Here is a 13,673-nt window from a genome sequence, read left to right on the forward strand (position 1 = left end):
TTTTCAGGGAAGGTCCATCCATAAGTTTTGTTCTGTCCTCTTTTAGCTTGAAACATTTACCTCTTGTCCTATCGCTACACTACCTGATAAAGTTTGGCGTCTGCTCAGAAGCAGCTCCTCACCCACAGCTGCTGGAGAGATACATGTCTTTAAAATACACATGTAGATCTAAAATGGGGTTTGGCAACTGTGCCTATTCAACGTAGGCAGATGAAGGGGTTAAAGAAAAGGCTTTCTGAAAAGGGACTTGTAGGTTGTTAGTGGAGACCACAGTGGGATTTATAGAACTTGGTTATCCATGAAGTTTCTCCTTTCCTAATGATTCAGTCCTAACAGCAATGTCTCAATGAAGTTCTTCTACTGTAATCACACCTCACTCAACATTTCTCTTTCTTAAAAACCAAGCCACTGGAAAGAAGGGAGCTGTTCCAAGTTTCTTCCTGTGGTTGGGGACACTCAAATGAAGACACACACACACACTTAAAGGAAAGCTTTGCAATTTAACTTAAAATCCAAAACTACATTGGCCATTACAAGTTAAATTAAGTGGTGCTGGAAGCAATACTCTTCAAGACATGAGAACAATCACTTTTAAAGGTCAGCACTAAAGCATAACCAACTCGCTTTTCTTGGCAGAACAAACATATGATTTGAGGTTCAGATAATTACATTGCTCTGCGCAGGAGAGAATAAATGCCTTCATCAGAAATGAAAAATACTTTAATGCAGAAGATCAGAACAATTTGTGGAACCATTTTTACAGGAGATCAGAGACTGGATAATTGCAGCTATGCAAATTAATGGCCTAACCTGAGAAGTCTTATTCAAGTGTGTAGAATAGTGCATGCAGAAGTATTCATTAAAGTCAAGGGGGCCACTTGTGCTAGCAAGGGCAAGTTCAAGGACTAGCTTGCTGGTGGGAAGGAAAATTAAATGTCATGCTTTGGGACATGAAACTGATTGCCTGCAGAAGTCAGGAAGGGCACTGTTTTCACTTTCATGTGGAATAATGCACATCATGCTTGAGAGGTGCATTAGCTGTTCTTTCACTGTATCTTTGAATTCTCAGGTACTGGTCACTGACAGAGACAGGAAAATAAATCATATATAAACCTCAGAGTTTGCAGCTGTCTGGTCCTAAGTCCCTCCAGAGGAAGCATTAGTGTTTTCTATAGAACACCCCACACATGAAATAGACGAACAATTCTTTGTCTGTAGGACAATAAGGGATCTCTTAAAAGCCACATTCGTGTCTGAAGCGATCACAATTGGCTTCATTACTGCCACTGACTGAGGTTTGTCTTTTCCAGCCCTCCCACAAAATGATAACAATTCAAATCTTAATTCCTCTGGAATTCAAAGCACATAATCATGTTAGGATCAGTCTCCAAAGCAGCCACTTATCAAACAGATGGATTTTCCTAGCGAAAAGTTAAGTCTGATGCACTTCAGCACTGCTTGCTTTGAAAAATACCCAAAACTTTAATTTCCTGCCTTTCAAAGAATAATTCAATCCCAGTGATTAAGCTTTAGTATCCACCTCCAAAAACACAATTTCCGACACACCGTGGACAACTTTAAGCAAACCTTACCAACCTAACTCATGCACACATGCTCAGCAGCTGCAATGCCTGCCCTTCTGCTCCGTGCTTGCACGCCTAGAGGACAAAGCTCTTTCTTCCTGCCATTGTTAAGCAGACAGTGATGATCAAACTCGTCTTTTACCTTTTAGGTGAAACAGTACCTAGAACAGAAAACTCCTAACAGCTTGTATTATACACTCTGAATTTAAACTCTCTCAGCTAAGGTTAGATTTCTCTGTGGAATACACTGGATTTCACCATTCTCCTGCATTACCCAGTAGGTGTGACCAGGACCTTCAGCAGAAACCACCCCTGGGACAGGTTTCACAGTATCACAGTATCACCAAGGTTGGAAGAGACCTCACAGATCATCAAGTCCAACCCTTTACCACAGTGCCCAAGGCTAGACCATGGCACCAAGTGCCACATCCAACCTTGCCTTGAACTGCCCCAGGGACGACGACTCCACCACCTCCCCGGGCAGCCCATTCCAGTGTCCAATGACTCTCTCAGTGAAGAACTTTCTCCTCACCTCGAGCCGAAATTTCCCCTGGCGCGGCCTGAGGCTGTGTCCTCTTGTTCTGGAGCTGGCCACCTGAGAGAAGAGAGCAACCTCCTCCTGGCCACAACCACCCTTCAGGTAGTTGTAGACAGCAATAAGGTCACCCCTGAGCCTCCTCTTCTCCAGGCTAAACAACCCCAGCTCCCTAAGCCTCTCCTCGTAGGGCCTGTGCTCGAGGCCTCTCACCAGCCTCGTCGCCCTTCTCTGGACACGCTCAAGCATCTCAGTGTCCTTCCTAAACTGGGGGGCCCAGAACTGAACGCAGTACTCGAGGTGTGGTCTGACCAGTGCAGAGTACAGGGGCAGAATGACCTCCCTGCTCCTGCTGACCACACCATTCCTGATGCAGGCCAGGATGCCACTGGCTCTCTTGGCCACCTGGGCACACTGCTGGCGAGAAAAAGAGGGTGTATCGCCTCTGGAAGGAGGGGAAGGCTTCTCCTGATGTGTTTAAGGAGGTAGCCAGACTATGTAGGAGAAAAATTAGAGAGGCTAAGGCTCAGCTAGAACTTAGGCTGGCCACTTCCGTGAAAGTTTCCCTTCGCCCAAAGGAGAAAATACCCAAACAGTTTTCCCTAACAGATTCTTTTCACGTACAACAGGAACTTTACCACCATCTACTGTTTGGACCAAGTCTGATTGTGCAGGTCCTGCTCTGTTTACTGAACCTCTACTATTTACCAACCAGGTAGCTTGTGCTAAATGTTTGTCCCAGTTTTTCAGAGTTCCACCCCCCATGGCTTTTAGGGTGGTTTTCAGCAAACCGTTGCAGTGCTCAATCTTCCCTGAAGCTGGTGCATAGTAGGGTATGTGATAGATCCACTCAATACCTTGCTCTTTGGCCCAGTTTTTCACAAGATTGTTCTTGAAATGAGTGCCATTGTCTGACTCGAGTCTCTCTGGAGTTCCATGTCTCCACATGATTTGTCTTTCCAAGCCAAGAATGGTGTTACGTGCAGTAAAACTAGTATAGAGGTCACACAACTTATGCTTTGTACCTTTATTAGTGCTCAGTGAATTCCCCACACTTTCTCTTTTAACACCACTTTTTTGAGTTTTTCCTTCTCTGTTCACCTATCACAAATGTAGAGAACTGCATGAGATAGAAGGCAATGAAAAAATCCAGTCCCTAAATGCTGTGAAAATGACATTTTACAGGTGAACTACACTAAGCACTCTTCATATCGTTGCACTGTGCAGTGCTATATAAAGGCAATGTGATAGCCCACTACTTATTTTAAGCCATCTTCTTGTTTTTTAAACCCTGCCTCCAAAGAAAATAAATCATGGCATTGTAACACTGCCTTTTCAAAGCAGCACAGTTCTCAAAATCTGCATTCTTACCATTACCTGTACTTTTAAATTAAATTTAGAAGCACAGGTCTAAGTCAAACTATAGCCTCTGGTAGGAAATGTTATTGTACATTCAAAGTCTTGCCTGTGATTGACAGGGCAACTTAAATACTGGAGGAAGAGAAGGGCAGAAAGAGAAAGAATGAAGAATCTCTTAAAGTAGGGCCAGGCTTCCTTGTTTTTAAAGCTCTAAGGTTTGGCTCTAAGTGTATTAGATGATCAAGTTTCATCTGGTTTGACTGTGAGCCAGGGGACTACCCTTCCTTGCATCCTTGGCAGAAGTCAGAATCTAGAATAATCCTCCTGTAACTGGTTGCAGTTTTGCTGAAATTCAAGGTTTCAATATTGACAACAAAGAGAGACTTAAAGGGCTGATTTGCAAAAACGAGCTACTGCTTGGGTTTTTGCAGAGCTGATCACACATGCCTTCCACCCTGCAGCTAGCAGCTGAAGAGCAAAGTCAGACTTAACATATCACTATTACTATGCCATCAGCCTCTGAAAATAGACCCGATTCACAGGGCTGATTTTAATGATGTAAAAAGTGTGGGTTAGATAAGAACAAACGGAAAAGTGAAAGAGAAACAAAATCATGAGTTGCTCTTACTTGGGCGTTTGGGAGTTGTTTTTTTTCCCCTCCACTTCCTCTTCCCAGGGCATACACTGCATTGCAAAGTGTTCATTCACAAAATAGAGTTGACATTTGGGGAAGAAGGCGGACTTATTTTAAAGTCTGCCCAATCACTCAACATATGACTTGAAAAGTTGCAAATAAATTAACTTTCATCTGTTACTAAAGCTACTGAATAGACACAAAGGATTTTGGTGGAAAGGTGTTGGTTGTCAGGGTTCAGGAAGAACGATTAATCAGAGGATTCTTTAGGTCAGAAGAGAATTTTAGTATCACCAAGTCCAGCTGTTAACCCAGTGCTGTCAAATCACCACTGAACTATATTCCTCAGTGCCAGACCTACAAGTCTTCTAAATCCCTTCAGGGATGGGGACTCCACCACCTCCCTGCACAGCCTGTTCCAGTGCTTGACAATCCTTTTGAGGAAGGATTTTTTTTTCCTAATGTTCAAGCTAAACTTCCCCGGCATAACTTGAGACCATTTCCTCTTGTCCTACTGCTTGTCACTTGGGAGAAGAGGCCAACTCTCACCTCGCTTCAACTTCCTTTCAGGCACCTGCAGAGAGCACCGAAGTCTTCTCTCAACCTCCCATTCTCCAGGCTGAAAAACGCCTGTTCTGTGAGCTGCTCCTGGTAACATTTGACTATACACCCTGCACCGGGTTTGTTGCCCTTCCTTGGACACAGAATCATTTTTGCAGTGAGGGGCCAAAACTGAAGACAGTATTCGACATGTGGCCTCACCAATGCCAAGTACAGAGGGCTGATCACTTCCCTAGGGTTGGGAGACTTAACACCTCTTTTGCAGTTGTGGTTTTCACTGCACTCGCAATTTTCCTTTGAGATTAAGATTGAACAGGTGAGAAAAACACTCTTCAAGTCTGTCTGTTCAAGGCAACTTGAAATAATCAACTCACCTCATTTTTCCTAACTTATGGGAACAGACTCTTGAGCAGAGACTGTGTTTCAGAAGGAGGAGTAGGCACATTGCCCAGAGTGGGTAACTTATGGCAAGAGATTGCGCAGGGACTGGAGAAGGTGCAGAAAATGCAGCCAACAGATATTGCATTTGGCACGCTACCCTTTTTCAATATCATTGCCTCTCTCTGCCTTGCATCGAAATCAGCTTTGTCACAGCATATGAATGGTCCTTTTTTTTTCAGGAGATACATAATTAAAATACTGTGCTATGCTTCTATTGATTTTTGCAGGTCTTTTTCTGTCTGGAGAAGGGACAAGCAGGACAACAGGGCATAAAAGGACTGAATCTTATCCTTGATGAAAACAAGATGTTATAAAGTCCCCAGACACAGCTGACACAAAGCCCCCATATGGTTTTCCAAGGACAGGACAGAAAAGCATGAAATGTAGTAAAACAGTAACCACAGCCCCACTGCTTCAGCCTCCAGGGCTCAAAATTGTTACCTGTTGTGAACCTTGGCTTAGTGGGTGGCTCCTGTACGGACATGGGGAAGGTGGCCGAGGCAGGTGAGGACTGTGCACGAGACAGAGGCCGATGCCCTCCAAAGGAAACGGGCATGCCAGCTGCCTCCAGAGACGCCTGGTAGTTCCTCAGCTGGTGAATACGCTGCTGCTCCAACAGAAGAGCTTGCTGCGGGGAAAAGAAGCAGTTAGCTGCTGAAAGTCTGCACAGTGCCTTCACAAGAGGGTTTTAAAGGATTATCATGATTCACAGGCTTGGCTTCCTTTTCCCAATAAATGAGCACATGGCACACGTGTGCAGAAAATGAAGATGTGCACATTTCTAGAGCAAAGTCAATGCTAGACCAGGTTGCCCACAGGGGTGGCAGAAGCTCCATCTCTGAAACATTCAAGGTCAGCTTAGACTCACTCTGAACAACCTAATCTAGTTGAAGACGTCTCTGCTCACTGCAGTGGGATTAGACTAGATGACCTTGAAAGGTCCCTTCCAACCCAAGTGATTCTGTAAGTGCAGCTCCAAAGCTGGTGCATGCTGGCAAGGTTGTTTGCAGAAGTAGCCCTATCCTTCCCTTGGGTCTCTTCCTGTGCCTCTTGCAGGATCACAGAATGGCAGGAGTTAGAAGGAGCTTCCAGAGATTATCTAGTCCAGTGTCTCTGTGAAAGAAGGTTCACCTAGACCAGGCTGCACAAGAATATGTCCAGAGGAGCCTGAAAGTCTTCAGAGACTCCACAACCTCTCTGGGCAGCCTGTTCCAGTACCTTCAAAGTAAAGAGGTTTCTGCATATGTTTAAGTGAGACCTCTTATGTTATAGTTTATACCTGCTGCCCCTTGTTGTGTCACTGGGCACCACTGAAAAGAGCCCAGCCACATATTGTTGACCTTCACCCTTTAGGTATTTACAAGCACTGATAAGATTCCTTCTCAGTCTTCTCTTTTTCAGGCTAAAGAGCCCCAGGTCTCCAAGCCTCTCCTTGTAAGAGAGATGCTTCAGTCCTCCCATCATCTTCATGGCTCTCTATTAGACTCTCTTCAATAGTTAGGACTCTCTCCGCTACTACAGAAGTGGATTTCAGTGTGATGCACCAGACCAGCGAACAAGTCTGGCTCAACTGGATCCCTGTCAGGAGAGCATTTTCAATCAAACTGGTTCTCTGTGCAGCCACACCAAGAGCTGGACAGGTTCTTGGTCAAATGGGATGTCTGTTCTGGCTTTCACAGTGCAGTCACAGCCTAACAGCCTTCACATCTCCTGTATTTACTCCCTCCTCTTTAAAACAAAATAATTGTGGAGGACATAGTATTTTCAAGACTTAGGTGTGATTATGCACCCAGGAGTAGGGCAGCAGGGGCTGCAATTTCAGAGGAATGGTATCACTATGGTCCATCAGTAGCAGCATGTCACATTTAATTTATTTGTTTACAAAGGCAATGAGGCTCAGATGTGACTGTACAAACCAAACCCCACTTTGTACAGACTCGGTTGGCAATGGCACTGATCCTTCAAGGCAGTGCTGCTACAAAGGTAATGTTGTACAGTAAGGAACCAAAAAATGCATTTTCTGAGCAACAACAGTCAATGACATTCATGACAGGCAAGTCAGTTCTGTAGTGCTAGGAATATGGCAGCAAGATGCAAATGGCTGCATGGAGTAACCAGTTTGCACCTGATTCACAGACACTGCAACTGCAAACCTGGCACAAGTCCCCTCTCCCTAGCCAAGGGCTGTGGATTTACTCAGAGCTACACCCTGGCATGGCGACCACAGTCTGCTCTTGGCTGCAGATCCCGTGTGAGGGTTAACCATTGCTGTAAGCAGTCAGATGCCAAGAGCCAAGGGCTGTAAAGATGAGCAGAGCACTGATGCCTTAAGAGAATTGTAACCTTCATTACTGCTACCACAACAGGCTGCTTTGGGAGACTGCCATGTAAATGGGAAGATTATGCTGCGTTGTTATTGAATTTATTACTTGCAATCCACAAGCCTCTGGTGCTACCCCCAAAAGCGAACACAGGCACAATCTCTGGGATCTCCATCTAAAGAAAGAATCTCCTCCAATGAACCTCATCCTTTGTTCCCCTACTCAGCTCTTGTCTAGGCCAGAGAGGTTTTTTTAAAAACATAAATTCCTCTGCTAGTACTGGGTGCTCAAAAAGCCACACTTTGTCTTTCCAAAGAAACAAACTGAAAGTGGCCCTGTGGCTGCAGACACATCGACTGCATTTTGAGTAGGTGATCCAGATTCCCTTGCCTGGCACTTCAAAGTTGACACGGTGACGCCAGGGAAGGATGGCACTGATTTTACCTGCAGGTTTCTCTACGTAGCAAACATTCAAAGAGCTGGTTTCTCCCAGCTTCTTCCTTTTAGAGTAGTGTAAGGTGACTGCCAAGAACCAAACCATTTCCTACAAAGAACCAAGTCCCACACTAGCTCACCTGACGGAAGAGCAGCTCCTGCTCGGCCTGCCTCTGTCCCGATTCCAACTCCTGTTGTGGCTCTGCTTCTTCCTCGTCGCTCTCAATGGGTTCTTGCTTTACTTGCACTACGCTGGCCAGCCCTGGGGCCTCCTTTTGGCTTGCAACCCTGTCGCTGTACGGCTCCTCCAAAAGGGCTTGGTGTTCTCGTAACTCTTCTTCTGTCTCTTCAGGGTGGCTTTCATGCTGGCGAGCTGGTTCATTGGGCTTTGATATAATCTGAAAACAACCCAGAGATCAAGCAACAAATAAAATGTAACTCATAACAGGTAAGGATCACTCTGTTCTTCTCAAAGAGCCCAGCTTCATTAAAAGAGCAATTGCGAATTACAGATTTTATCTTGTAAACAAGGTCCAAAACAGCCACTCAGTGGAAGGTCAGGGTAACCTTGGCATTAGGCACTATGAAATCCTATGCCCCAACTAATGATGACCCCTTCATTTTGTACTTGATTTTCCTTCCTAAGAAATAAGAGCCTCTTGTGCTTGCACACCAATGGATGCTACATCAGTCACAAACCCATGCAGGAGAAGCGTAATAATGATTGGTACATCCGGCAATTAAATTCTGAATAAAGATGACAGATACAGACCCTCTAAGAGGGTTTCTGCTACTTTGCTTGCCCAGCTTCTTCTTGAATCGCCTCCTGAATTTTATCTGTGAGAAAGATTCCTTTGAAATTTGCACTCTTAGGAAGTTAGTTTGAAGGAAACTGAGGACATTCATTTTACAGCATCTGTACAGAAGGAAACTGCAAGAACAGCATCATTCTAAACAGATCTTCCTAACCAGAGGTAGTGAACTTTTCAGAAAGCAGCTGCTAAAACAAAGGGAACTATATAATTTTCACTACAATTCACTCAGACTTTTTGAAAGTTCATTGTTGAGATAAAATTCAGTTCTCCATCTCAGACTGCTTATGAATTTTATTTGGAACAGCAACAAAAAAAAGAAAGAACAAAAAGGAACTGTTTTTAAACCCAGCATAGGTAAATAAATCAATCTCCTTTCTTTACAAGAGCTCAGGCTGTACTTGTTTCACAAGCTTATAAAGAAACTGCTGAACTTTGAAAGTTCTCAGAGCAGAGCTTCAATAAAGATTAGGTCATTGGTACAAAAAGTGATATTGATTTTAAATCTAGTAAAGCTAAATCAAAACATGGCTATTGAACACAGGCAGAAGGAGTGATTACTGGTAAGTAACCTGCTCCTTGAAGAACAGTGGCTCAAACCTGAAATTAAATATTTTTCCCTGAATGTAGGAAGAGAGACTCTGCCACATAACTTAAGCAAACCTATACAAAGCAGATGTAGGCAGACAAAGGTAATGTAATGCAATAGTTGCTTGCAAGTATCACAGTAAGGATGGCAAGAGGTTGCTCAGAGCTACAACAAATGATCTCAAGTAAGTGGGACTCAAAGCTCTCAAAAACAGAGCCTTGCAAGCACCAGGGTGCAGTGCCATGGCTTTCCAGCACTTTGTGGATTGCTGCATGTCAGAAGAGATAATGACTTAACACAGTCAGAAAAGAAAGAGACACAATGTATACATGTGTGCCCCATCTTTATGAGCAAGATCATCCCTCAGAAACTCCAGGCTCCTGAGACCAGAGGCAGAGTCTGGAGCAAGCAAAACTTGATGGAGGATCAGTAGGTTTGGGGATCGCTGCAGAAAACCTGGACATACATCAGCCCATGGGGCCTGATGGGTTCCACTTAGAGGTGATGGGACAAGAGACAATGAGCACAAATTAAAACATGTGAAATGCCTACACAAAGCCCTGCATTTTTTACTGAGAAGATAGCCAAGCACTTGAACAGGTTGTCTATAGAGGTTGTAGAGTCTTCATCCTTGGAGACACTCAACACACAACTGCATATGGTCCTGGGACAACCAGCTTTAGCCAACCCTGCTTGAGCAAGGACATCAGACTAAATGATCTCATAAGGTTCCTGGCAACCTAAAAGATTCAGTGATCAAAACTGCTTAAGAACTTTTGTGAGGCACCCCCCACTCCATCCCCCCATCTCCTCAGCTTCATTACTCATAATACACATTAGATAACAAAACCACATTAACCTAAAGGTAGTTCTTCCATTAATTTTCTTGAAGACCTCTTAGGCTTGATGAATATAGTCTGCTTTAAAGATAAGTAAATCCTCCTAAACCATCTTTTGCTACTTCTCTTCTGGGGTTGAAGGTCTTGTGCTTTGAACTTAATACTTTTTGAACTTATGAACTACAAAACGTAACTGCTGGGAAAATAACTTACAATGTCCTTGTCAAATCAAATGGAAATGAAAAGCAATGTAAAGCAATGTAATTCCCTAGAAGTTTTAAATTATTCCAACTCCACAAAAATGTAAGAATTAAAACAATGAAGGTTGAAAGTTCAAGTGGTCACTGACAAGGACATTTCAAACATTGAGTTTGCTCTCCTATTACAAAGTGAATCTCTTGGTATGTCACTTGTTCCAGCTGCTGCAACTTCATTCTTCTTAAGGGACAATTTCACAAAGAAACAGTTTGTTATGAACATATTCCATATAATAGATGAGTATGTCCATGCCAAGCTCATTAAGATTCCCTAAAAATCTTCATTTTTGCTATTTTATTAACACATTTGTGCAATTTAAGAAAATTTAGGGTCATAAAAGTGCGAGGGAATGACTTCAAAGTTAACATAGCATTGAAAATGCTTATGAATGTATCTGAAACAGCAAACAACTACACAATGCATCATAAATATATTCTCCTTCCCTTAATTAGCTCTGGTTTCCTTCTCAATGAGGTTACTCCTCTATTTTCTAGTTTCAAACACAGTTTCTTCTATCTATCACACCCTGCCACTGTAAAACTCTGTCAAAAGCACTGTCTCTCTAGCCTTGGACAGTTAACTACTACAGCACAGAAGAAACTACATCTCTAGTCAAAAGCATTTTTAAAAGACACAGCTGGCAACATCTCTTATCTACATCTCTGAAATATGAAGATGGAAAAGGAAAAACAAATCATAACAATGTCAAGTCGCAATAAAGGGAGGAACAAGGAATTGATCATTTCTCTATGGGATGCTTCAGAAGGCAAAAAAGAGCTGCATTTCTTTGCTTGCAAAATTTCACACAGTTGGTGCCTGATTTTTCTACTAGATGTGATGTATCTGTTCTTTGTAGAATGGTCTGGGTTGGAAAGGACTTTAAAGATCATTTAGTTCCACCATCCTGTCACGATGGACACCTTCTGCTAGACCAGGTTGCTCAAAGTCTCATCCAACTTGGCCTTGAATATCTTCAGGGATGTGGCATCGATGACTTTTCTGGGCAACCCATTCCAATGCTTCACCACTCTTACAGTAAAAAAATTCTTCCTTACATCTCATCTAAACCCACCATCTTTCAGTTTAAAATGGTTATCCCTCGCTCTACCACTACACTACCTTCACCACCATTTCTGTAGGTCCCCTTTAAGTCACCTTTGAGCCTTCTTGTCCCTAGCCTGAAGAGTCCCCAATTCTTATCTAGAATGTTGTTTAATGTCATTTTATAGTGTGATCATCACTCAGAGCACTCAGACAGTAGCATATAATATTTTATCATCTGCGTTCACAGTTACTCAATGGCAGGAAGGGAGTGGAGCTGTTCCATGCCATCAAATGTGCACCCAAGGCATAGATTATGGTCAAACTATGCACTGGATGGGGGTTTTGATTTTAAGATTACATGCCTTAAGTGTGAAAACATACCTCCACAGCTGGCAGTCCCATTTAGTTGTCCTGTAAAAGACATGGAGAGGATGAATGTGCTGCTGGAAGCTGCTCACTGGCTGGATCTGCTCAATGCAGGTGGTGGCTTTTGAGTGTGGTTTTCTCCTCTCTTTGAAACAAGTGCAATATGCCACCATCAGGTGACAACATGAACACCAGGTGAGCAGGGCTGGGACCTCCATTTTCCACACAGAGCCCTGCAGTGAGCTAGGGAAGTCCCTATCAGTGAGTTGGCTCCCAAACAGGATGACCACACACTTTGAAATGCTCACATGATCCCCAGTTTACTGCTGAGTGCAGCAGACCAAGGACTGAAATTAAGAGAGGGGAGCTTTAGACTAGATATAAAGAAGAAAGCTTTTATACTGAGGGTGGTGAAACACTGGCTGAATAAGTTGCCCAGCGCGGCAGTAGAAGCCCCAGTTGAGGTCAGGTTGGAAGGGGCTCTGAGCAACCTCCTCTAGTGTACGATGTCTCTGATCACTGGAACAAGGTTGGACTACACGACCTTTAAAACTCCCTTCACAACCCAAAGCATTCTATGAGTCTGTCCTTATTTGTCCAATTCCAAGTTACTGCTCCAAAGCCCCAGGCACCAAGGCTTCACAGCCAAATCCTCTAAATGATGATTATTATGTTTAATCGGGAGCAAACCAACATATTTCTCCTTAGCCACCCTCTTGGAAATAGGAAGACTTGTTTTGGCTGCACCCTTCTCAAAAACTTCATTTGAGGTAGACACCTACCAGGGAAAACTTAAGGCAAAAAAAAATCTTAAAGTTTGGAAAAATCACAAGCAATTGAAAGCAGCCTTGTGTTATTTACAAGAAATTCAACACAACCCGAACAGACATTGCTGTCAGTTCTGTGAATAGTTAAAAGGCAGCAATCTATTGCATTATTTTTAGTTGTGCCCTTAACTTTTCCACACACGAGGGTCTTAAAATATCCATGCATCTGGGAAAAATCTTTTTCCATGTCAGCACTTGGACGCAATCCCACGGGGTAAATTTGCCACACGCATACAGCGCTCCGACCCAAACCATTTCAACTCATTACTTACATAAATCAAGCACAGAGGAATCACCTCCGTGCAATGGGTTTAATTGCACTTCCCCCTCCCCGCCTGCCCCTGCTCTGGATACGACAGATCACAGCTCTAACAAAGCTGAAATTCAGAGTGCTGTGGGAGGACTTGCTCGGCTCCAGTTGCACACGCTCTCCAGCTCCTGGGAGGTCCAAGTGAAAGTCTGAATGAGTTCAGCGGGTACGTCACGGCAAAGCCTTTGGACGCTTGCAAGCGCTGGCAACGGAAAAGCCTTCAGAGCCTCAAACAAACAAACCGCCCAGCTGACATTTATTTCTGAACAAAGAAACTCTACCTAGGGCCCTGCGATCCTGGTCATGAAGTGTGTTTGGAGGGGGGTAAAGAGAAAATTTTTATGGCAGCAGCAGTTCCTCACCACCCCGGTGTGCAGGGCTGAATGAGGTCCAGGGCTGGCACACAGAGTGTGCGGTGGCAGCTCTCCAGAAGTACAGGATTGACGTCAGTAACTTGTGTAATCATCCTGCCTTAGCTCGAGTCTATAAACAAAGTTTTAAGAGGTTGTGTGGTGGTTTTCTGTTGTGTTTTTTGTTTTTTTTAACACCCAGCTCTTGGTAGTTGTATTTTCTCATAGGACTGTAACACTGAAAATATTTGGAGAGACCTCCACCATAAATTAAACTGCAGCAATCTGAGAGATCTGTCTGCCAATGAACTGCCTGAAACTTGCTACTGGATATGCTTGGAACTTCTTGAGAAAAGTCTTTAGAAAGCCTCAAAAACCATACAAATCAATCTGAAAAATATCACACTGA

At 43.6% G+C, this 13,673-nt stretch overlaps 1 protein-coding gene across 14 annotated transcripts in view; it reads right to left on the minus strand.

Moving 5' to 3' along the window:
• The window catches only part of HDAC4 (histone deacetylase 4), a 277,057-nt gene that overhangs the window by 54,080 nt on the left and 209,304 nt on the right, over nt 1-13,673 (minus strand). For all 14 annotated transcript variants that reach the window (XM_064159879.1, XM_064159896.1, XM_064159913.1 and 11 more), the window contains 2 exons: nt 8,010-8,267; nt 5,555-5,741 (listed from right to left, as the gene is read on the minus strand). In XM_064159879.1, the coding sequence (XP_064015949.1) occupies nt 5,555-5,741; nt 8,010-8,267 (445 nt within the window). The remainder of the gene's footprint in view (nt 1-5,554; nt 5,742-8,009; nt 8,268-13,673) is intronic.

Source organism: Pogoniulus pusillus, chromosome 2, assembly GCF_015220805.1.
Source record: "Pogoniulus pusillus isolate bPogPus1 chromosome 2, bPogPus1.pri, whole genome shotgun sequence".
Taxonomy (NCBI): domain Eukaryota; kingdom Metazoa; phylum Chordata; class Aves; order Piciformes; family Lybiidae; genus Pogoniulus; species Pogoniulus pusillus.